This window comes from Perca fluviatilis, chromosome 12, assembly GCF_010015445.1.
Source record: "Perca fluviatilis chromosome 12, GENO_Pfluv_1.0, whole genome shotgun sequence".
Taxonomy (NCBI): Eukaryota; Metazoa; Chordata; class Actinopteri; order Perciformes; family Percidae; genus Perca; species Perca fluviatilis.
In genome coordinates, this window is record NC_053123.1 from 19391288 (window position 1) to 19417433 (window position 26146).

Genomic DNA, 26146 nt, shown 5'->3' on the forward strand with positions numbered 1-26146 from the left:
TTAATGCTAAAAACACATGGGAGACACACTCATACAGGCATCCACATCCACATCTTCTGTTTGTGCAAGAGTGTGTTTGAAACGGGGAGCCAACATAAAGTACCCAAGCAGCCCAGTTTATATAACTAAATTAAAATGTAATATGTGCGAGGCTGGCTGGTGTGTAATGCCTGAGTAGTTTCCATTTACTGGGCTGACAGGAGAGCAGCCTCCAGTTGCCCAGGTTTAGATGAGCTGCCACTGGTCCTGTTTATAAGCTGGTCTCAGAGCAGCTTCACAGAAGAAAATCTTGAAGCTTATGTCTGACAAGATGCACATTCTGCCACCTGCAGATATTCACGCATTTGTCATGAGTGTGTGTGTGTGTGTGTATGTATGTATGTGTGTGTATATATATATATATATATATATATATATATATATATATGTGGCGCATAATCCTTTTATCAGATGGTTGGCAGTAAGGATAGGAAAAATGTGATAAATAATTAATTCAGGTTGGCTAAAAGTTGGGTGTGGCAGTGGGTGTGGCCTCTAATTCAAAAGGAACATAACCAATATACTTGCACAGAATCACGCTGACAGCTGCATCTTCGTTTCATAATTCAGTTTATTATTTTCTAAATCCCACTATAACATTTTTTTACTTTATTTTTCCCTTCCATCCATTGGTTTCCATTTATTTGTATAGGGTATGAAAATGTATTGATAGACTTTAAACATGCATTATGTCTGCATTCATGTTTTTTGTTATTTATTAATATTATTGTGAAGGAGAGTCAGTTCAGACTTTTAAAATCAACATTTAGCTTAACTGCTTAACTGCATGTAAACTGGAATTATAAAAATATGCAGCAAGCTAGATGTTACTGTGATGATCAATATACAACTCAAGACTCCATACAGAAATAGATGTGACAACCTGATGTGACAGTGACTTCCTCCACAGTAACAAACATAAATTCACCATTTAGCAGTAGTATAAGTATACATGCTTTTTAAGGAAATACAACAGTGGTATGATCATTTTAAAAACATCTGGTTTGTCCCTCATCTCCATTTCTTTTCTGTCTCCCTGTGTGCGGTAGAGGTTTATTGTTTCCTTTCAGCCTTCCTTATCTTTTTGTGAGTGTTGATGCTATTTTTAATCAGAAGTCAGAAGAGATGCTAAAACAATAAGTCTATTATCCTGGCTGATCACAGTGCAATCGATTGAAAAAAGAAAAGTTTTAAGTAGTTAAAGTAACACCATCAAACTTTGAGTATAAAGCTGGCCCTCAATAATTGGACCAATCAAACAACATGAAGGTACTTAAGAGCTAATTTCCATTTTAGGCATAACTATTGCCTTTTTTTTTTTCCAAAACTTTTGTGCCGTGCAAGAAGGACAGCACTTATAGCCACTTAAGTATAGATTTGATTGTCCATGTGGTGCTGAAGATTGTCACAAATGCTTAAAGTGGTTAGAAATTGAAGAATCTCATTTTCTGTCTTTCAGACATACTCATTAAAATGTGTGCATGTGTTAATGTGAAGGACATCTATAATTAACAGTGAAAAAAACCTGGGACATGAAAATGACAACTGTATGAAGTTCACTTTCTACCTTCTAGTTTTTTGATATTATGATGCAAGTTTAAGGAATAGTTGGGAAGCTTCATTGTTTGCAAAGGTAAAGGATTTTAACTACTTAGGGGCTGAAAAGGAAAGCAAATTAGATACAGTACATGTGTCATTATTTCCATGGACTTTTTATGGTCATGGGAATGTTGACGTCAACTCGCAGGCATTTCAAACTTTGCTTTGCCACACCCTGATGCCCACCCCAGCCTCTCCTCTGTCCCAAATAAAAATGACAGCTGGAGGCTCACACCCCAAAATGACAGGGATTGTAGCTTGTGTGTGTGGTCAAGCCATTGCATCTTCTTCTTCTTCTTCTTGAGTCAGCTGTTGCCACACTGGGAATGCTTTCCATGTGTTTGCAAGCCTCAGCTGACACGACAGAGAGTGTAGTCTAGACAGTGAGGCCAAATGCAATAACTCACTGTCTAGCTGTTTGTATAGCTGATGTAGCTATGTATATGCCACGGAAAAGTTTGGCGTGTGTGCATGTGATTGTCCCAAGTTTTGTCACCCATTATTTTTGCCTGTTGCCACCAGAAACCGAGGGCCTACTTCTCTCTGTTAGGGGAAATGCGGGCTTGTGCTGCTGTCTGATTGCAGTGCTGTTTGCTCCTCTTGTTATTTTCGGTGCCGGCTACATTTTGTAGTTGCACTCACGCTTGTTTGCATCATAAGCACTAGACCCACGTCTTTGTGTATACCCCTGACAAGACGCTTTTTGTGCTATTGTTTTTTTCATATCATAACATTGTTGACTCAACTGACAGAAAACAAACAATAGAAAAGCAAAAACAAGACTGTCAGCTTGGCTGTCATCCATCAATTGCGTGTTAGGTTTCAGTAAATATTCATTAAAGAGATGGGTTACAAAAACACAGGCCCTTCGTAGGTCCGTGTCAGGATTCATATGTCCAATTATAGTCATGGATCTATAGAGCTGGATGAGGGCCGTGTGATTGTGCTTGTGGAGTTTGTTGCATCAGGTGCACCCAAAGGCAAGTCAAATACTGGTTACTAGTGTGTCTACGGGGTAAGTAATTGCCTTGTCATACAGACTTCACAGTCTGCTACAGAAACTCACACCCAACCACCACTGCAGTTTTACTACAACCCTACTGTTCTCTTGTTATCAGGTTTCCTCCTTTCTCTGCCCTCTCAAAGGTGAAAAGTTGGTGTGAACGGAGGAAAGCCTCCTATGGCGCTTTCTGAAGAGATCAAGAAAACTTTGAGATCGAAATTACTTTACTGCTAGCAGAGCAATACAACAAAAAGTGAAGTTAGTGGTGAATAATCACAGCTTGTCTTCTCATGCAGTGTCTTGTTTTTTCTAATGATGATCCTCCCCCGTGACCCAGATCTGAGCTTTAGTCTCTCTCCAATTCACATCGGTAGATGAGTGACTGGGTGAACTGAAGCAATGTTCTTGAGGGAGACTTCCTTCCTGCCACAGTGAATCAGGAAAGTGGCTGGGGCCCGAGCAGAGGCAGCGTCTGCTTTGTGTCAGATGATGACTCTGCAGTAGCACCTCTGGTTTTACTGTCAGGACTGTCCCACATCACAACTCCCTGCCTGGATCGCATGGCTGTGCCTGCACACCTCGTCACGCCCGAGATTGTATCTAATCTGTTTTGTGATAACAACCCAACAACCACCCTTAAGCTATTCTGTTGGAAAAACTGGTTTAAGTGTTCTTTTGGGCTTATTTGCATGCATATCTGCCTCTCCTCACTCAAACAGTACACCAGCTGCGTCCTCCTCCTCCAGTGAATAGCCTCTGACCTCCCTCCCCCACCTCTTTTCTAAACAATACTATGCCCAGCCCACCTCCTCTTCAAAGAGAACTAATTAAAAAAACTGCCCTCAAGGGTGATCCAAACCAGATATTTTCATCGTCCTTATGGTGTCCGAGGAAGAATCTGCGTTTAACAGCCACGTATACCTTGGACTGTCAATGATGATGAGCACCTTCCTTTTGCAGGATGGTGCTTAAAAAGACCAACCCAGCCCCCTTTCCCTTGGGATTTGGTCTGCTCCCTCCCTTCCCCCTCCTTCTGCTGTTCTGTGTTGGGAGTGATGATGACTGGCCGGTGAGAAAATTCCACTTTACTCCTCCACACACACACACACACACACACACACACACACACACACACACACACACACACACACACACACACACACACACACACAACAAAAGCACCCATAGCACTGTGAGCCGCTGTCTTGCGGTGCAGCAACACTCCCCTGCGCCATGCTTGATCCTCCACCAGAGCAGATTCCACACTGGTGGGATAAACACCAGGCGGCGTAACTATGGCGACCGCTCCCCACCTGCACACTGCTGATCCATATACAGTGGCACGCGCTCAGCTCTGTGTGCACATCCAAAGGTGTGTGAGCACTTTTAAAAATCCTCTTATGTAATGATGAAGAGCACTTCACTCACTTTGCCATTATGTTTTGGTAATGTGCATCTTTTCCGCTTAACACCTAAGACCAAAGAGGTGTGTGTGTGTGTGTGTGTGTGTGTAATTAATTATGCATAAAATAATTAATTTACAAGTGCATGTATTTTACTGGCTGAAAGGCAAAATGACTGACAATGGCAGAAAAAGTCTGTTTTGAAGTAGACTAATGAATAGTTAATTAGTTTCCTTTCCAATCTGCAGCTTAATGCGCAAACGTGGGAACTGATAGCAAGCTGCCAGTCATACAAAAACTAACCACTGTACATAAAGTAGATACAGCTGTCGGGCTTAATTGTGCTCTAGCGCAAGATGGATAATGACTGAAGATAGTGGAGTGTTTTTATAGCCCCACATTCTTTTACAACAATTAACGAAAACATTCAGTTGACTCTGCTGTAACAGTCGACATGATATTATGAGTCAAGCTTTTTTATTTATTTATTTTTTTTTATTAGTTGAGCTTTTGTTTTGTGTTCATTGTGTTTTTGTTTGGGCTGGATTTGAGACCACAGTGCTTTGTCATGCAGACAGGGTTTGAAAGGGAGGGTTGAGGTTGGTTAGGACTGGGGGTTGGGGAGAAGAGTTTATTTGGGTAGCAGGTGTCCTTATAGAGTTAATGGATTTGGCGAAGAGACTAAATTGAAGCACTTAATGTACTGGAAGTGTGTGTGTTTGTGCGTGTGTGTCTGATATGAATGAACCACTTTGACAATTATGCCTTTGACCCCTTTGTCTCCCACACGGTTATAAACCGAAATAAACCGTATGGGCTAATGGTCTGAATCTCTATAAAAGGATGATGGGACTTTTAGCTACCTAAACACTTCCATGTCTCTCAAAGACAGTCCCGCCACAGCTTCTGTCCATCACATACAGACTAAGTGTAATCATCTTTCACACTGTAAATGCTAACCAAACTCCCAATGACCCACATACTTGTAGATTCGACAAGATGATATGCAGTGCTAACCTGACTCCGCCAGATGGATTGCTTCGCATTTGCTCGGCATATCCATCTGGGAACTTTCCGTTGGAGAACTTTTGGGAAGGGGCGAAAATACTGGTTAGCTGATTGGATGAACCATCTATCTATCACCTATGTTGGTGATAGACGGGCCAAATCAACCAATCAGATCCACGAAGCGTATGAAAATACAACCACAAGCCCGCCCCTGCTGCTGCAGGCAAAGCATAGCTCGTTAGCTCCTGCAAGCAAGCAACATGTCGGTAAAGGATATTTGCCGTTTGTGTAACGAAAATTTTAGGAATAAAAGGCACCCTTTCGGGTTCCTGGACCATATTCCAAAAGAAGGATCCAAGAGAAAAAAAGCATTAGCGAGTGGCTAACAGAATTGGGGCTACCGCTGTCTGAAAATACTGGTTAGCTGATTGGATAAACCATCTGTCTATCACCACCTAACCCACCTCAAAACCAACTGATTGGCCCGGTCGTTTGGCTAACGGCTCCAAATTTTCTCTATCTCAAGATGCCAGACTGATCTGCGAGTGGAAAACTGGAGCTCGCGAGATCAGGACGGTCTCACGAGGCTAATGCAGTGCTAACTATATAATTGAAACTTTTATATAATTGTTTTGGATATCCTTGACTTGATATTCTCCAAAATGTTAAAGTGTGGACTGCAGGTTTAAAGGTCCGATGGCATGAAGATTTCACTTTTATGAGGTTTTTTAACATTAATATAAGTTCCCCCAACCTGCCTATGGTCCCCCAGTGGCTAGTAATGGCGATAGGTGTAAACCGAGCCCTGGGTATCCTGCTCTGCCTTTGAGAAAATGAAAGCTCAGATGGGCTGATCTGGAATCGTGCTCCTTATGAAGTTATAAGGAGCAAGGTTACCTCCCCTTTCTCTGCTTTGCCCGCCCAGAGAATTTGGCCCACCCATGAGAGAGAGACATCATGGCTTTCAAACGAGCGAAGTGGCAGTTGGTCACCATGCCACACCCCTCTCCTCCTCAATAGCCACAGACACAGAAATGGCACATACTAAGGAAAGCTCATTGTGGGACTGGCTCTAGTGGCAGCAATTCTTCACCAAGGCTGAATTTCGGGAAAGAGACTTCAGATACAGTATTAGGGGACCACTGAGGTCTATATAAAAGCATCCAAAGAGCACCATGTCATGGGACCCTTAAGACTTGCAAGTGCCTTCAATTCATTGCTGATATTCAGTGATCTATGTTGTAGAGTTATTAAAAGCAAGTTGAAAGGGGCATTAATGAGGAAAGTGATGGAGAGTATGATTACTTCCTGTATACAGTACTGCATTTTCTTTATGAGCAGCTGTTGAGTGATTGCTCACATTGTAACTGCTGGGTTGAGTGAAATTCACATATTCATGTATAGTAAAGCATCATTTTCAAGCCTTCTTTTGATTTATGAATAAGTGATACAGCTTGTTTTTCGGCCATTGCTCTGCCTCATGACTGTAGGCGTTATACAGTCCAATGAGATCTCAAACACTATTTTTTTTTTTTTTTTTTTTTGCTGTGGTGAGAGAGTTAAGAGAGACATTGCTACCTACATAGCTGCAGTTTCTCACTGTCTTTCTCGCTGCCTCTCTGTCTTTGAATTATTTATTCATAATATGGCTGGTAAGGAACTGTCTTCAAGTACACACACATTTTTAGGCTTTAATTATATTTATATGTCAAGATGTTGCTGTAGTTGCGCCATGTGTGACTATGGTGTAGTAACTGAGTTATAGCTCCGCACAGGCTCTCCCTGTTGGCTGTTGATGCTGATGCACTGCTGCAAAGCTAAGTAGCAGAGGCATGTAATCATTCTCTAACAAAGCTCCAAGGTAATCACGTTTACGTTCCATCACGTTCATGTTGAGGGACAGAGCGATAAAGCAACATGTAGCATTTTAAAACAGCAGCTTTACTGGATTACAAGGAATATGTTTAGTCTGGCATCACTGATGATAATTGTGATTTGAAATTGTTTGAAAATGTTATTTAAAAGGTTCAGAGGAATCAGTGCATGATGATGATCCATTTCAAATGATCACTCAGGATGGTACAATAAAACTCAAAAGCTATTTTCCATCGTGGTCAATCAGGAAAGCGAAGCAGCTGAGGGTGTAGGCGGGAGTATGAAGAGGCAGCTGTTAACAGCGAAGGATGGATTATTATATGCTCCTTGTTGTTGACACTATCCACAAATACAACCAGCAACGGAAATAGATAGGAGAAAATATGAATCAGCCCGCATGGAAAAATCCCATTTCTGCTAAGCAAGCATCGCCCCTACGCTTACTTACATATGATGTGTATTGGCCACAGACACCTACAGTATACAGTAACACAAGTGACACACGCCTATGAATTAGCCCTAAAACCCCCCATTGCTTCCATCGTGGTCTCACCAGCTGTTATGAGCAACAGCGCAGGTGGGGGTATGACTGTTGTAGCCCAGGGGGACCATAAATTAGGACTAGTTAGCATAGTGAGAGCAGAGGACAGCATGACCCAGGTGTGACACAAAGCAGGAGTCCTAGTAAGGAGTTGTATAAACTAGACATTGATTTGAGTCACAAAAATGATACTTAAGACAAGTTGACATGGACTTGACTGCTGTGAGTCTTGACTTTAAAGAACTTGACTTCCTAAATGGCATGAGACATGGTAAAATCTGTCTTTATATATATATATATATATATATATATATATATATATGAATGAGAGATATTATTAGGCTAGCATAAATGAATGGAAACAGAGGAAAACTGCTAGCCTGGCTGGTCCAAAGGTAGCACAGCCATTTCTTGGCCGCGAGCACTAACTTCCTGATATCTTGTTGTCACTGTGAGGTTGCCAGGCAAACAGCGGAGACTTCAGAGAGTTATTGCTCACAGCCAAGAAATAGACCAGCACATGACCCTCCGTAAGATATATGTTAATTAATGAGCTTTAGAGGTGCTTGAAGGCGTAATTTCTTACCTTTTAGACCGAGCCAAGCTAACCATTTCCCCCTCTCTTGAGTCTTTATGCTAAGCTAAGATAACCGGTTGCTGGCAGTAGCTTCATAATTAGCACACACACAAAAGTGGTATCCGTTGTCTCATCTAAATCGTGGCAAGGAAGTGAATCATCGTATTTCCTAAAGTTTTCTTTTAACAGCTCGGTCCTTGTTGGGAAAGCGAGTGAGAGAGCTATGCAAGAAGCAGCATTTACATGTATACTCTTTGCACTCCAGCTAGAGATAGTGGGAGTCTCGGAGGTACATTCATGTAGTATACATGAATTTGTCCGTTTTTTATGTTTGGTTCTCTCTTTGCCCCCCTGCTATATTTCCTGCTTTAAAGGTCCCATGACATGGTGCTCTTTGGATGCTTTTATATAGACCTTAGTGGTCCCCTAATACTGTATCTCAAGTCTCTTTCCCGAAATTCAGCCTTGGTGCAGAATTACAGCCACTAGAGCCAGTCCCACAATGAGCTTTCCTTAGTATGTGCCATTTCTGTATCTGTAGCTATGGAGGAGGAGAGGGGGGGCAAGGTGGAGGGTGGGGGTGCGGCCTTGAACAGCTGCCACTTTGCTTGTTTGAAAGCCATGATGTCTCTCTCTCTCATGGGTCGGGCAAAGCAGAGAAAGGGGAGGTAACCTTGCTTCTTATAACCTCATAAGGAGCAAGACTCCAGATTGGCCCATCTGAGCTTTCATTTTCTCAAAGGCAGAGCAGGATACCCAGGGCTCGGTTTACACCTATCACCATTTCTAGCCACTGGGAGACCATAGGCAGGCTGGGGGAACGCATATTAATGTTAAAAACCTCATAAAGTGACATTTTTATGCCATGGGACCTTTTTTAATGGCAGTGAAAAGTATGGTAGAAAGTCATCAGCACTGCTGGGTTACAAAAACTTACGTAATCATTATGTAACTTTTCTCTTCTTGTAATCACCTGGCTCTCTTTACTTGAGCAATACAAAGATGAAATGGTGACATACAACATATCCACTTCATCTTCCCACTCTCTGAACTCTGTCTCTCTTGTTCTTGCTCTGATCTGCGTGGATGTAATGGGCAGCTGTTGTAACTGTTTGTCAGCTGTTGGAGTGGCCTATCTAACTGGCCCTCTAATGGAAGTTAGAACACTTGGTCTCCCTTTCTCCCTGTATTTCTCCATGTCAGACACTCACACAGAGTGTCACTCCTGTTTCCCATTTGAGAGGCTTCTAGCAGCTGGAATGTTTTTCCTTGAACACTGAAAATCATTTAGCTTTTGCACAGAAGAAAAACTTGCAGTCTCCCTCGTCTGTCTTTAAAATATCCCAGTTAATAAATCAGCAGTGGATATGGGATTTGTTGAAAGTTTTTGAAGCTGACAAACGTGTCAGAGGTGGTTAATGACAGCCCCTGCCACACTGATTTCTACATTCTGACACATATGATGATTATCACCACGGGAAGGACAAGGAATAGAAAGAGAGAGAGAGAATGAGGCCTGAATTGTAATATTTGATACTGCCCAGCGCCCATCAATCAAAGATCCAAGAATCTGAGAAAGCTGTGGGGAAGGAAGTGTGGGGCTTCTCATCACTCCATTACATGGTTTACATTAGGATGACATTCTTACCAGTTCCATGTACAATGAGTAAGTAGTGCTTATTCACTTTTCTGCTTCAAGTTTTAACACTGCATCAGCAGAGACACAAATTCTGTTATGTCAAATTTAGATGAAGACAATGAGAGAAAATGAAAGAAAAGGCAATTATAATCTTGCAGGCTGCAATATAATGAAGCACATACAGATTTATTTTGTTGCACTATTTTAGGCATGATTCGTATTGCACCATGTCCATATCCTATTAAAAACGTTTCCCTTATATGAAAATGTTTCTTCTGTCTACTGCCTTTGTCTTTCTCCCACCAGTTTTCCCTCATCTTGGAATCTCTCATCTCCCTTGCACTCGTGCTCTCTCTGGTAATGATGTTAAAAGGGTCAAATGCTTTCGGAGGCCTAGAGGGAGAAAAATGCTGAGTGATTTTTGGAAAATGGTTAACCATGCTGAGAAGTGTGGAGAGGGAAATACTTTTATGTTATTCATCTTTCTCCAGAGTTTAGTTCTCTCTTTCACACATGTATGTGCAGCACATAAGTCAGTTCTACGCTTGTATATTCACTTAGTTCTGTGCATTTATGTGGTGTTCAGCACCCTCGAGGAAGCTGTCGTTTTCGGTTTAGCTTCCTTCTTGTTCCTCTTTTTCCTCTCCTCTCGCCATGCGATCCCTTCCTTTGCTCATCACTACCTTGCTGTCTGAGAATCTTCACAAGATTAGAGATCTGTGGAATGAGTCTAAACCTCCCTCGGGGAGATGGGACATCGACTATGTCCTTTTTTTTTTTAGCAAGAATATTTATAATTAATTCATATTTTGCTGGCTGGAATTGCTTCACTTCACCAGCAAACTTTTTTTTTTTACTTTCCCCAAAAGTTTTTGTAGAAAAGTCTTGAAGATGAGGACTTGCTGTTCATTCACACAAGCACACATTCAAAATTCCATAAGAAACACTTTACATTACATACATTACATTATTAGTCCGTATTAATGTAGAAAAAGTTTAAAAGTCAGCAGGCCTGCTTCACCCAGTGACAGTGGTCTGACAACAAAACAACATACCGGTAATTGATAACCTAAGCAAGCAACCCCAAACTGCTGTCAGATTCAGATTAAACTGTTGGTAAATCCTGATTGGTGCATGGGAATGTGTGACATCCTCCCTTTTTTTCCAAATGACTACTGCACATTTCAAAACAATGACAAAAAAAATCGGATAAAAACACAAATACAGAAATATTTCATGTGAAATAACCAAAACTGTTCTACCTTTTTATGTGTTTCACATCGCAGAAGAAGATGATTGAAAAAGTACGTTTGCTACATGAATTGTGTAATTAGGAATGAAATCAAAATAAGAAGAGGTGATGGACAGCTCAAATCTCCACATTAGCACTTCTTCACACTGCTGTGAATGGCCTCTTACTTACACCCTGCAGTGTTTTTATTAAACACCTTTTGTTGGTGTATAATTTTATGTGTCATAGAAGAGTGATGGTGTGAGTGTGCATGACTGCTAGTGGCCTCCCTGCTATTTCCAGTGAGAATAAGACACTGGCCACAAATGATTGGATTAGTATTTAACCCCCCTTCCACTTAGCATAATCCTCTTTTGTGTGTGTGTGTGTGTGTGTGTGTGTGTGTGTGTGTGTGTGTGTGTGTGTGTGTGTGTGTGTGTGTGTGTGTGTGTGTGTGTGTGTGTGTGTGTGTGTGTGTGTGTGTGTGTGTGTGTGTGTGTGTGTGTGTGTGTGTGGTCATCTGTTCCCATTGCTCTGTATGCTGCAGCTGACAAACAGCAAGGTCAGTTAGAGAGCCTGTCCGTGATCATTCACCATTATCTGACACGGGACGCATGTTTCCTGCAGTGTTGGAAGCGACTGGCAGCAGAGATGAGAGATGAGACACGGAAGGGGGAAGCCAAAGAGAGTGAGGGCGGGAGAAGGAGAGGGTTAGAAAGACATCCACGGTATGCAAAGATGGAGATAGGCGTAAATAATAGAAAATCCGAGGCCTTGTTCAAATATGGGCACTCGGCGATCGAGGTAGCGCAGCCAGACGTGAAAAAGTGGGGGAGGTTGGGGGCACAGGATTATTGTGGAAGGGTGGTGGAATAGAGTGATCAGTTGAAGGTCTGCAGGGTTTGGTATGTCATTGTCAGCCTTTCTAAACAGCCTGCAGAGCGATGGGCACTTTGAAGTTTCACAGAGCTGCTTAAATCCTGCCTGAAAAGATGCAGAGAACCGCGAGGCACCGAGAAAAGACAGGAATATAGAGAGAGTGGAGGGGCAGGAAGAAGGGAAGGATTGTTGATGGGTGAAACATGCGGGACGGGAGTGAGAGTAATCAGAAGTAAGGAGGCAGCTTGTTTCAGGAGGATGACAAGAGACAGGCGAGCGGAGGAAAGCTCTTAGTGCGCCAACACACAGTAGGAGTAGTATGTTGTTTTTTTGGGATGTATGAGTAATATGTTTCCAGCAGTTCTAGATGAGTAGCTGCCTGCAACAGGAGGAGCAGTGATGCAGCGGTACAGCTCTGACCTGATCAGAGCTGGATGTGGGTAGACCGGGCGCCACCAGATTAGCACACTGACATCACAGTGAAGAAAAACAGGGAACCAAAGTCTGAGTCAGAATAGATGGTTGCCTCTTACCTAATGCATCCCATAATATTCTCAGTCAGATTCAGTCTGCATGCTTCATTACTGACTTTCTGTCAATCTCAGTTTTAGGTCCAGAGTGTTTGGTGTTTGAAGGATTTCCTATGTTAACTGACTTTTTAAATGCCAGTGGCCAAATGTTTTGCAGGTTATGGCATCTAGTTTACAGCGGTGTGGTAGAGCAGTATGTGTTGTTTGCACATTTATAAAACCCTAAACAATTAGTTTGTTATTAATTATATATAGTATATTTGTGTAGAGTTAGCATGAGGAGATGCCTTTTATATTATTGAGCAAGACTGCATGAAAAATGTAAGCAGCGTGCATGTGGGATAATAAGTAATATAATTACAAATTCAAAATTTATTAAAGAATATATTTAGAGCACTATTGACTCGGTTTATGATTTCAAGCCTCATATAGTATCCCTATAATATTACTTTAGGGACATATCTGTTAGGGTTCAGTTAAATTCCAGTGAGCTTAACATACTGTTATTTCAACTGCCATTACAATATTTTACAATTTTCTTGCTTTAACTTAGACACAGCTGATTTAAAGATAATTGTGCCGCTTAGCCAAATAAAACATTTCCTTTTAACATGTCTAAATTGAACATGTCTAAATTTTAAAGTTAAAGTGGCCTTCACGATTAGAGTTTCATGATTTATATCCATTCCCGTTTAGTCCTGTGGGGGTCCTTTCAGTGAGCCATAAAGAATGATTGCTTTAATCAGTTTTCACTTTGGTAGGCCACTGTGACTGAATTCAAATCCCATCCAATCCCATCAAGTGAGGCCATACATCGGTTACTAAGGAGAAGTCATAGATTTGTAAAGATTTGACCAGCTTATGAGTGGAATGTGTTTCAAAAAGCAAGCAATAGACAGAAGAACTGAAGCTCCAAGAGCAGGAAGAAAATTAGGACATATAATCCACAGACACACAAAGTAATGCATTCTCGCGCATGGACACACACACATACTGTACATGCATACATAAATTGACTCACACTAATAATAGTGAATGAAAGGTGGGGGTGTAGTGGAAGTGTAAGATAAAGTTACTATGAGAGGAGAGAGGATGTTCAAGTTAAAAAGCTGTTCTGTTGAATTATTAATGCCAAGTATTGTGCCCACAGACACAGCATCTTACAGAGTCTCTCTCTCTCTCTCTCTCTCTCTCTCTCTCTCTCACACTCTCACACTCACACTCACACACACACGTGCACACACACAAACACAGCTGCAATCCCCAGTTGCTTGTGCAGACAGGAAACCGGGTACTTGTCGCTCTGTCTGGATTTTGGGGGATATGTGTAAGTGCTCTGTTGTCTCCGGCCGCAATGAGAGGGATGTTTGTAGTTGTTCCCTGAATGGTGAATGCTCTGTGTGTTTGTGTGTGTGTATGTTTTTAGTGTGTGTGTCAATGCAAGGGGTTGAGGCAAGATTCACATATGCTGTCTACCTAAATATAGGCTACAAAGCAAGATACAGAATAGTAATAATCAGTCTTCACTAGGGGTCTAACGGTAAATTCAGCTCTCAGCTTGCTACGAGGCTCAGTACATGGCTCATGTTCACTCCACGAATTGCTGGTTTGTTTAAATAGAACAACGTATGACAATTGAAGATTTCTTAGCCATTCCTCTTAAACTTCAAATCTGCAAAAACATTGTTTTGAAGTTTATCCTTCTTAGATGCCTATGGTCTTAGTTTTTATTCGCAAAATACAAATGATAAAAATAAAATGGCGTTAGTACCAGGTGATCCTCATAAAACTAATCTGAAGAGTAGAAAAGGCTTACAGGGATCAAACTGAATTTGAAAATCTGGCATAGGACAGGGAGGTATTTTGATAAGTGTTTTAACTTCTTCAGGTATCAGGTTTGACCTCTGACAGAACATTGTTGATTTATATAATTACACTGCACCTTTTGGCAAATGTTTTGTGTGAATGTAAAGAATGTATACCCTCTTGTACATATAGTTGATAAGATTGCTTAAAGAATTGTGACCAAGATATGTACTACTGAGTGAGACAAAATTACTGTTGAAAAATATACTTGTCAGTGCTCGCTGGTGGATAAACCATTAAATGTAATGGCAACACTTTTTCTAAATGATCTAAAAAAAAAAACAGCGTGTTTCTCAGCATGTTTGGTAGCCTGACAAGCCAGACCCACATCAAGATGTTGGGTCTGGGAACTCACCACTGACAGGGCTCAATCCGAGGGGCGGGATAAACGGTTGTCTTTCAAATTCCCTCTGCACGCAATAGGATAGCGCTACAACCAGGCAGAGCAACGAAGAAGGTAGCGGAGCTAGTTGATAGATTACACTTTTGCCGTGTCCGGTCGGCAAAACTCCAAAAACCTTTTTTAAGAATGATTTCAGTGCTGTTTTTTGTTCTTTTCTCAAAGAAAAGCTGAACTCCAAGTCTTCCAGAAAACCGCTGTTCCCAGCAGCAGCAGCCATAAGCCCGCCCACCGACTCTATACACAATGTGATTGGCCTGACTAGAGTTTGGTTTTTCCAGCTCGCAAGTCAATGGAGAGTGCCTAGACCCCCCTCGCTGCAAATTAAATTTGCTGCCGCTAGGGTGCGTCTAGATTTCTAGGCTACATGTTTGGTATTTCTGTACTGAAATTTCAGCCACCACATATGCAGATAACGATATTTCGGTATTGGTGTAATTATTATTAATTATGGATGGAGTGTTTATTTTCCTCTTCAAACACCTGTACTCTTTGCAGCTTACACTGACCTCTCTCCAAACTCCCAGATGCCTCTTACCTCCAGTGTAATATAGCTGCAGTGTTGTCCCTGTTGTGAATGGTTAACATGTGAGTGCGTGTAATAGCAGTGAGCGTGTTTGGATGATAGCGGTTGAAAAGAATTGCTGTGAATGTTTCAAGTGGTTATTGGTGTTCAAAAATTGGGTGTATGTGTGTATGTGCACACCTCAACCTCAGTGAGCACTCTCCAGAATGCTTAGCTGCACCTGTCACGCTGTTTCTGTATTTCCTTGGAGATGGGGTGCATAAACTCTGTCAATGCTAAATATTTAAACTGCAGTTTTGTAACCCATGTTCTCTCTTTCCTCTCTCCCTGCCCTCACACCATCCTCAATCTCTCTTTTTTCTCTCTCTCCATCTCTCTCACCTCACCTCCATCTGTAGCCGGTGTTGCCGTGGCTCAGAGAGTGGTAACTGTGCAGAGTGGACCGCTGGTACGGACTGAGGGCTCTCACGTAACCATCTTGTGCAACGTGACGGGCTACAAAGAGGGGGTGGAGCAGGACTTTGAGTGGTCCATGTACCTGCCATCTGCACCGGACAGGGAGATTCGCATCGTAAGCACGGCTCAGCCAAACTATGCCTACGCCGTATACGCCCAGAGGGTCAATAGTAAAGAGATCTATGTGGAGAGGATGAGCGGTGACTCGGCTGTGCTTCACATCACCAAAGTGCAGGCCAAGGACCAGGGTCTGTTTGAGTGTTACACACCCAATACAGACGGGCGGTACCTGGGATCCTACAGCGCACGCACCAACCTCACTGGTGAGTCTCTACACACACACACACACACACACACACACACACACACACACACACACACAGACACACACACACAGGGGGTCCCATGGCAAAGTTGATCTGTGAGCCCCTGTTGACCCCTCACACTCTCCGTGAATCTTGCATGTATCCTGTTGCCTTTAATTACCCTAACTACCAATCGTATTTTCAATTACTATCCTGCCGCAGTTTGTTTGTGGTAATTTGATTAAACATACATGTATTTAGCTATATCCACAATATAAGCATAATAATGTCAATCAAATGAGGAAGGTATCAAAACTAGACACAGTTGACACACTTTTGACACAAGGCCCCCTAGACAAAGCAGGGCCTTGTGATTAAGTAAAAATGTAGCTCCTGTCTTGAGTCATTTCAATACATATTGTGCCTTAAAGTTGCAATCCTTAAGATTTCAGTTCTGGTTGATTTAGAATTTGTATTTGAGTGAAAATAATGGAATTTGTACTGAGAGTTTAGCAGTCTGGAGCATAGACATAGAATGAATATTCTCTTTCGGTCTGGAGTCTTGTTGTCGATACATGAGCTTCATGTTTTCAGTATTGTGTTCATAATTCCCTTTTTCTGTGTATACAATGGAGAATAACTGTAATACAACATTCTTTCCAAGAAATTTCTCCAAAAACACCCACTTCGTAATATTGCAAATATATCAATATTGCAATACTTTAAAGTGCTCATATTTTGCTTTTTGGCTTTTTCCCTTTACTTTATTGTGTTTTTATATATATATATAAAATATATATATATATATATATATATATATATATATTTTATATATGTTGTGCACGTTATAGGTTTACAAAGTGAAAAAGCCCAAAGTCCAGCCCAAAGACACTTACCATCTTCCAGAGAAAACACTGTCACTTTGTAACACACGTTATAATGCTTGCCTAGCTGCTAGCATGGCATGCCCTCATGCTCTGCAACTGACAAGCTAGCAGTACTTACTGCGCATGTGCGACTCCCATCAAAGATGGTACAGAAGTGTGATGCCTCACTCAGTAGCTAAAACAGAGAGCTCAACACACAGGGTGAAAAGCTGCAGCAATGTGCATTACAACAAATATATGGTGTTTTCTGAAAATTAAACCACATAAACCTATTCTGGTACAACCTCTAAATACAATTATGAACCTGCAAATGAGCATAATATGAGCACTTTAATCAGTGGGTCATAGGCTCAATCATCATTGTGTTACCTCCTTCAATGATATATAGTAATTTAAGAGACATTTTTTTCATAAAAATAGTTGAAATTATAGCTTAAATGTTGCATATTCCAAACAAATTTACAATTTCATTTTCAACTCTGTCCTATGAACTTGAATGTGGTAGAGTTTTTTTTTTTTTTAAGTCCATGTAAAAACCAAGGCATTAGTTGTATCACAATCAGATCATTGACAGTCACAAATAAGAAATCAATAACCAGAACCCATCCAAACACTAGCTGGGCCCTCTTTGGAAGGAGTGTGATGAGAGGAAGTGTTGCACTCCAGTTTCACACAAAGCCCCATCTATTCTGACCGGGGTTAACCAAGCTCTTTCCTATCTCTCTCAATCACACACCCCCACACGCACACACACAAACTCACATACCTCCTTCCCACACCTACTGAATTCTTCCCTTGCCCAGAGCTGTTTCAATAACGCACCCGGTGTGTTGGCGTGATGTGTGACTGTTTCAAATAGTAGCATTAGTTTCCGTTTTCTACTCCTGCCCGATCTCTCTCTCTCTCTCTCTCCCAGAGACATACAGATTTACCCAACAGGCCCGCAGTACTGAAAAAGCAGCTGCCATAGATGGAGTTTGCATTCTCCTCATAACTCCATGCCTTTATCCCTGACATGGCTGACTTCCCTCTCAGTGTCAAAGTGCAAACCAAAAGTTTGCTTCAGTCAGTTTGTTGGCTGAAAATTCAAGTTGTTTGTGACCCAGTGGATCCAAGTAACTCCGTGTGTGGCACTGTGAAAACAGAAAAGCCAATATCATTATGCTTTATGTTGGGTCTGCGTCGGGTCAGGCTGCAAAAAACAAAGTTATTGTGATCAATAGGCTTGGCTTTTCATTGAGTAGCTAAGTGTTTAACCTCAGCTGTTGCATTTTCTAGTTTGAGCAGTATGATCTGAATGTGGAGCAGGGCTTAGGCAGGGCACTCCTGATAGCACACTGTATTTATAGAAGTGTGTGTGTGTGTGTGTGTGTGTGTGTGTGTGTGTGTGTGTGTGTGTGTGCGTGCGGAGGTGTTGAGGGACTGTTATCGGAGTCTTTCTGTGTCTCTAACCTCTTAACCCAGTTTCAGAGGTCAGGGGCACGCGGCAGAGTCTCTCCCTTCTTTTCTTTGCTGTGCTCTTGATTCCCTCTGTGATCCCCCAACAGCTGCACTCCTCCTTGGACCGTTGTGGGCAAACAATACCTTGTCTTCCCCTCCCCCTTCTATCCCTCCTCCTTTCCTCTTTCTCCTGTCTTTGATTCTGTCATCTGTCTGTCTCCATTTATCAGCCCTGGCCTCTTTCTATAATTTGCTCTTGCTCTGTTGTGTTAAAAAAAAACCTTGCTGATGCTGCCTTTGAGAATATGTGTTTCAAGGGTGATTGTCAAAAGGACAACCACATGGAGAGGAGTATTGCTGAGGAAATATGGGAAGGAAGGATATAAGATAGAAGGGCAGACAGAAGTGCATGTGTGAGTGTGTATCTAGTGGTGGGGCTGGTTAGGTTAACAGTAGGGATAAAAGGCAACGCAGTAATCTGTGTCCTGAGTGCTGCATTAAGGCTTACTCACAGGGATGTTTTTCGTCCATTGTCACCTTTCTTTACAAAGAGCAGAGGGTTATTATCGTGGAACTTAATAGCTGCTGCCTGAGGAGGAGAAGAACAGTTTGTGCAGTGCACCTGGACACCGTTCTCCCTGATACTGTGACACTGTGTTTTCATGTGTTGTATTGTCTGTCAAATAGAATCGGACACCACTGCTGTGCGGCTATGTGGTTGATTAACTGGAAAGATGATCGCTCTCTTTGTATGGGTGCTTTTTTGAGGAAATAAGCAAACGGAAAGTCTTTTTTACCTTCTGTGATACTAAACTTAGATTAATCAAATGAAAATGTAGCCTTGCTCAGCCCTTAAGTGCCAATACTGCCTTAGGCAGTGCAGTAATATTACGCATGTGAGAAGAATAATTGGCCATCATAAATATCACAAATACTGGATTATATCCACTAAATCAGGGAGTGACACAGAGATGCAGGAAAATGATAATTTTCTAATACAGAAAAGGTTAGATTTGACATTTTCCCTCAAAATGTTGAATAGTGGGAAGGCACAGTGTCTTAATGGCTATTAAGGATGCCTGTTAATGAAATATTGGCCTATATATTTAAAGCGTCTATAACTAATGTTTTCAGAATAAGAATTAATCTGCATGTAATGTAAAACCTCGTAGTGACAAAAGCCACAGAGAATTATCACCCAACTCTGAATTTCCCCTTTGCTCTAAAGAGATTAATCGCGTATTTCAGTTCATGGTTTTACAGCCCACAACTGAACTGTTTTGGTTAACTCTCACTGGTCTCATCAACCTTGTTTCCAGTAATTGCGGGCGGTTAAAACAAAACAAAAATCCCACTGTACGCTACCTGCTCAGCACCAAACTGCAGACAGACACAGTATGAGACTAACTGAGGAACACAGTGGAGCAGTAAGAGATTTCCCTAAGGAGTTGGTGGAGACCAAAAACAGAGTTAAAAGTAGGGTGATTATTAGGTTGCCAGAAATACTACTACTTACTTTTAGCACAAACTGCCTGTAAAAACCCCTCCTCTGTATAGCCCCATGTTGCCATTGCATTTTGGATCTCTAGAGAGTAGCTTCACTATATGCTTGAAGATGTGGTTCCACGTTTACACTGCTTTACTAGATTGACAAGCTGAGAGAAGTTAACCAAACTTGATGTGTTCATCGTAATGAAGGAATATGTCTATCAAATGCCACAAAAATGCCTCAGTGTGGCACTTTTCTGTATTTGATGTGTTTTTGAATGACAGTTCTACAGCAGCAAGGCATGAGCTACAGCATACTGTACTGTTGCTATTTGGATACATTCCAAACTCCTGTTCTGTTTTTGTCCTTTGGTAATAGCAAAGTGGCACCTCAGTCTGGCGGACTGTGTGACCTGCGCAGAGAGAAGAGTGTCCCTCTTGGTTAAATTGGCCATATTATGCTCATTTCAGGTTCATAATTGTGTTTGAGGTTGTACCAGAATAGGTTTACATGGTTTAATTTTCAAAAAACACCATATTTTTGTTGTACTGCACATTGCTGCAGATCCTCTTTTCACCCTGTGTGTTCAGGTCTCGGTTTTAGCTACAGAGTGAGGCATCGCACTTCTATCCCATCTTTGCGCAGTATCCGTCCAATCTGAGTTTTCTGTTGCATGATTAAAACAACTTTGAAACACACACGTTCTACCAAAACAAGTTCCTTCCGAGCCTATTTTGTAGCAGCACCACGGCTTTTCTCCGGTGCTAAGCACCACCCATGAAGATTGTGATTGGTTTAAAGAAATTCCAATAAACCAGAGCACGTTTTCCTCCCATCCCCGAATGCTATGTGGAGCAACCAGACTCTCCTCCAGCGTGCTTTGGAGGAGGGTCTGGCAAAGCGAGACTACTCCTCCTACATATCAGATTGCAGAAGAAAAGGACAACAGCCTGACATGGCCATCATGGTTGTCCTTATCCTACGCACCTGTGCCCGTGTAAAAAATGAGCGAACAAAAAAGTTTGACAAATAGAAAAACCAAAGCCTTGGTAAATTTTTCAAACTGAAGTATTCTTGCTTCTTTCTGTCATTCACTGCCACCGGACAAGAAAAAGGAAGAAAATGTTCATCTTTAGATGTGTGACACCTGAAAAAATTAGGTTTGGCAGCGAGTGGTTTTGAAGGAAAGAAAGTGAGATGGATGGCACGAAAAGGCAGAGATGAGGACATTGAAAAAGAGAGGAATGGGGACAGAAGCAGGAGTATTGGAAATGGGTAGTGGGGCGATGCTGAATAGTGTGTGACCAATAAATGATGAGCTCTTCCTCTTGACTTCAATGTGATTGGTTACACCTCCCCGAGGCATTACCCACAATACAACTGGCGCTATAGGATTGTGTTTTAAATAGTCTCTGGCTGATGTGACTCCTACGGTTAATGCAGTTACAAACCACCATATGAGTTCTAGATGCAATTAGCCAGCACAAATTGAGGAGACTAAGAAAGAGACAGAAGGAAGAGGCTAGAGATGAGACCTAGGAATTTCAATTAAGGAAGAAGGAACTTGTTTCGGCGAATCATTTTCAGAACAAACCGCAGCAAAGTACCACATTTCTCTAGTCCCACTTTTCATTCTCATTACATTTCTGGCCTACATTTTATTTTCTGTGGAAAAAAGGAATCCATTCACCTGATGAAATTATGGCCCCACTGTAAGCTGAAAATCTGTGAAGCAATGCCTACCCAAGGTCAAAATGTAGTTTTGTGTGTTTCTGTTAATGAGTTGTTTGCAAAGGGGGCAAAGAACAAGTGGATTTTTCTAAGCATAGCTGAGCCTGTGTACTGCTAAACATACAGAGTAAGAGTGGCTGAATCATGCTTCTGCTGAGCTCGTGTGTGTGTGTGTGTGTGTGTGTGTGTGTGTGTGTGTGTGTGTGTGTGTGTGTGTGTGTGTGTGTGTGTGTGTGTGTGTGTGTGTGTGTGTGTGTGTGTGTGTGTGTGTGTGTGTGTGTGTGTGTGTAAATGTGTCTCTCCCCCTGCCTTTCTTTTCACGAGGGAGCTGGCGCTGCCAAGTTGTGCTCCTCTACTTCACTTAATGAGATAGACCGAATGTGGAGATGTCATCTCGCATTCCATCTTTTACACTGGGTGACACTGGCCCCATATCCCTCTTCTCCATGCTCTCTCATCATCTGAATCTTGCTCACTCCATCAATCCAAAGCCCCAGAGTCGATTCAGTCTGATCCCCCTCCTGGGCCCTCCAACTGGCGTTGGTCATGCAGGTATATGGGTTTGTCAATACAGCTGCTGTTTGAGCTTCATCACAGGAGACGAGGGCACAAGGGTGATTGAAGCACAAAGCAGAAGATTGTGGAGGGAACTAGTGATTGACAAAAGACAGAGGAGGGTGGATGGGAAGGAAAAAGATGAAAGTCTTTTTTAGGTAGGCAAACATATGGGTGAAGCCTTCGTTGACAAAGAAAGATATGGCCAGATGTACTGAAAGAAAATAAATAAGAGAAAGTGTAGATGAATATACAAGGGATGTTGTATCTCTGTGTCTGTTGGTATTGATTGGGAGCAGAGGCCCGTGTGTGACTTTAGCATTTTATCTCCCTTGTCTCTCCTTGCAATGACACTTCCAGCTTTCCCTGTTCCCCCTCTCTCTGGCCTTACCATCACCTCTCAGTTTCATTTACTGTTACATTCCCTTTTCTGTCTTTTGTGTATGTGTGTGCACGTGTGTGTAAACACATACTGGCTCTAAGCTGCGGACCAGGCAGGACTCCAAATGGAAAGAGATTTTATCACTATGTCTGGCTTGCCATTTCCTTGCACATCTCATCTACTTTAGCGGAGAGGGCTTTCTGCTCAATACCATTATTGCCACTCGGACCCACCATACAGAAACGCACACATTCACACGCATGGAAACACAAACCCCGTCATAGTCACACAGTGTAGCGAGCTGTCAGTCAGGACAGATGTCACACACGTAATTGAGTCTGAGAGAGACGGTGCTGTAGTGCTCCCATCGGAAGACATCCTTTCTACTAAACATCACTGAAGAGGGCTTTAAAAACCCAGCGGATGACTGTGGTAGACAAGACAACTGCTGAATAGAACATCTAGCGTTGTGAATAAAACGGCGCTGTTGAACAGGGCCAACCAGACTCCTTTTTTGGTCCCGTAGGGCAAGCTGTGCATTACTATATGTACATGTCTAGTTTGGAGACAACCGTAGTGTGTTTATGCGTAAATGTGGGTGGGAAAAACTAAATGTATTCCAAGTTCATCTATACATCTATCATCCTCATAGGGCCTCACAAAGGCTGTAGTAAAGTTGGGGCATTGAATCAAATAATAAATTGTAATCAAATTAGAAATTATGCGATTTGGAGGAGCAGCTACATTTTAAATTTACTCCGACATGTAATCATCACAAAATGGTCAAAATCACATCTGGCTCCCTGACACTAGATACTCCAATTCTCTGGAGTGTCATCTGCTTGTGACTTACAGTGACTTGGAAACACTGAACAAACACATTCAGGTAAAAGGCAGTTTGGATATTATATAGACAAATTAACTGTGTATATTGCCAAATTCAAAGAGGACCACAGTGATGAAGCTACAAGTTTTCACAGGTCCTGTGGAAAACCTACCGATCTCCCTGACACCTATAAATACATTTTCAAAAAAAGGGACCCGAGAACAGTCGGACACAGACCTTGCGCTATCCGATTATACTGAATATAAATTGGACCTGGACAAACTTAGGTCCCGGATTAGGTCTTGGATACTAGAAACCCAGTGGACCTGAGAAGACCTCTGGATGAGGCAGCATGTATTTTAGTCCTGCCTCTTGCTCCAAATATTGCTGCTAAAGAGTATGGTGGGCTAATTAGAAAGCTCTTGCCTTTAAACATAAATCTAAATGCTCTCATAGCCTACAGACACACTTTCAGGCATACACTGCCTTGCAAATTTTGGTGGTTACCCTTATGAAAATATAAATTATGTCAGAGATGCTCCCCATTTAGCTCATCGCCCACACTACTGAGCTAGGCTAATGAGAAAGAATTTAATGTGCTAACAAATATATATGTGTGTGTGTGTGTGTGTGTGTGTGTGTGTGTGTGTGTGTGTGTGTGTGTGTGTGTGTGTGTGTGTGTGTGTGTGTGTGTGTGTGTGTGTGTCTAAATGTTTATTAATGTTTGTATAATGGGCTAAAGATGCGCTACTGTTCCTCTAGTTGATTTGATTAGCTTAGCTAAGCGCTAACCCTCAGGGGCCTGCTGCCTCTTTTCTCTGGGATTAACACAACACAGCCACAGTTTGAATATGGATTCAGCATGAATATGGATGTGAATGAATGTACTAACGAGTGTTTGTGTTTATGTCGTTAAAATGTGTGCTAGAAAAGAGTGGAGCTTGCAGTATAATAGCCTCTAGGACTCATGTGGTTGTGAGTGTGGTCCAGGATACTCACGCTGCTATATTGTTTGATGTTGGCGGCTGCTTTGAAACCTTATCTGAGCATAAGTGGGACAGAAGGTTTTTCCTGGTTCAAGCTATACATCTGGTAACCCCTTTTGACACAGACGCAACTACACAAACGGGCATCCGAATCCATTTACACACATTCATATGCACAAGAACATTCACGGATTTTGGCACTCATACCATCACTCGAGGCAGGCTATTTGATCGCTTATAGACACGTTAGAGGTGCTGACACGAACACTCTTTTCAGTGATGTATCCTGTGCATGGAGACTGATTCTTTGAGTTGTCAGGGGCATTTTAGTTCCTTTTTTGATTTAACTACAACAAGCCATAGTGACACGGTGTTTTGTGTATCTGCTGCACAAGTTCTGTGTGCCAAATTGATATGGAGTAGTGGAAACCACCAACACTGTGCATGTGGGGTTTGGGGGCACACCTATTTTACACCACGCCTGAACCAGTTATGGTTGTGGGTGTCGTCAAGTGTGGTCAATGTTTGTGCTATGCCTTTTATCCTGCATATATCATAGATTGTTAAGTGCAACAATGTTTTTCCTCTACACAAAATCCAGTGTGTAGTTACTCTTCGCCACCTTCCTGTCCCTTTATTGGCCTGTCAGTTTGGACTGCTAATACCAGTTTAAAGATTAGCATCGCACCCACCTCATTTGCATGCTAATCACATCCTCATTATTTGCAATGGGAAACAGAGGTTTAGTTAAAACGTCTGATGTAATGGATTGGAGTGTGGGCTGCAGAGCCAGCCGCAGGCTGTTGAGTGCTGGTGTTGAAGAGAAAAGTAAAAGTGTAGAAGCCTTGGAGGCTGAACTCATTTTGTGGAGCAGCATCAAGGCAAGCAAGCTGATGACCCTCAAGCTCTGTCTCAGGGACACTCCACTATCTAAAATCTGTAGTACAGAATCCAATAATGCTCACACACTCACTAATATCTAAAAGCTTTAGCAATGACTTTTGACTTTGTATAAAGACACACACATGTGCACAGACACACACACAGACAGAGGCATGACCGGCCCCTCCCTCTCAGTTGACTGAGGGGTAGACAGCAGACATATGTTGCTACCTGCACCCCAGTGCCAGGGTGGCCACCTTGGGGTGTGTGTGTGTGTGTGTGTGTGTGTGTGTGTGTGTGTGTGTGTGTGTGTGTGTGAGATTCCCCTTAGCTCAGACAGTTGCTCCATCATCTGCTGCCCTGCTGGATGGGTGCCTGGTGATTAAGTGCTGCCCACCTCCCTTAACTACACTCTAGTTTTTCCTCTTTCTCTCCTGCAAAGATACTGTTTCTCATACACCAACACAACAAACGCACACCTGCTCATACTCTGCACCTCTGGCCAGCTTCCACACGCCGCACTCCACTTAACACCAGCCTTGCAATGTGCTCTAACTAAGTAGTACTCTGGATCTTGTCATTGTGTTCTTGTGCATCATACAAAGGGCTTTAGATAGGACTGTATTCGTGGACTCGTATGCCAATGTACCTTTTTAGGAGAGAAGCTGTGTGGAACTGGCCAGAAGACAAGTCTTTGTACACTGATTAAAACAAAGTGATGTGTTTGGTAAGGTTTACAACAAACACACAAACACACACACAACCACCACACACACACACACACACACACACACACACACACTCATACACATACACAAATGGTCAGATGGCTTGGGCTATAACTGGTTCTATCCTCAGGGAAGTCTTTAATTGGTCACAGTGCTTTACCATCTGGGGCTGGGGTGACGGATGGAGGGATGAAGGGAGATAGTGGGAGCTCCTTTAAGGGGTAGAGAGAGAAAAAAGAGGGGAGGATATAGTAAGTGCAGCACTGGGATGCAGCCTTTTAGTTTTAACACTTGCACTTCCAGTAATATTACTAAAATTAAACAAATGATGAAGATTTAGTTTGTTGGATTATCCGCCTTTGG

The 26146-nt window shown here is 42.2% G+C and overlaps 1 protein-coding gene across 1 annotated transcript in view; it reads left to right on the forward strand.

Moving 5' to 3' along the window:
- The window catches only part of igsf3 (immunoglobulin superfamily, member 3), a 71260-nt gene that overhangs the window by 3273 nt on the left and 41841 nt on the right, over window positions 1–26146 (forward strand). The window contains exon 2 of the mRNA XM_039817708.1: window positions 15515–15895. Within this exon, the coding sequence (XP_039673642.1) occupies window positions 15515–15895 (381 nt within the window). The remainder of the gene's footprint in view (window positions 1–15514; window positions 15896–26146) is intronic.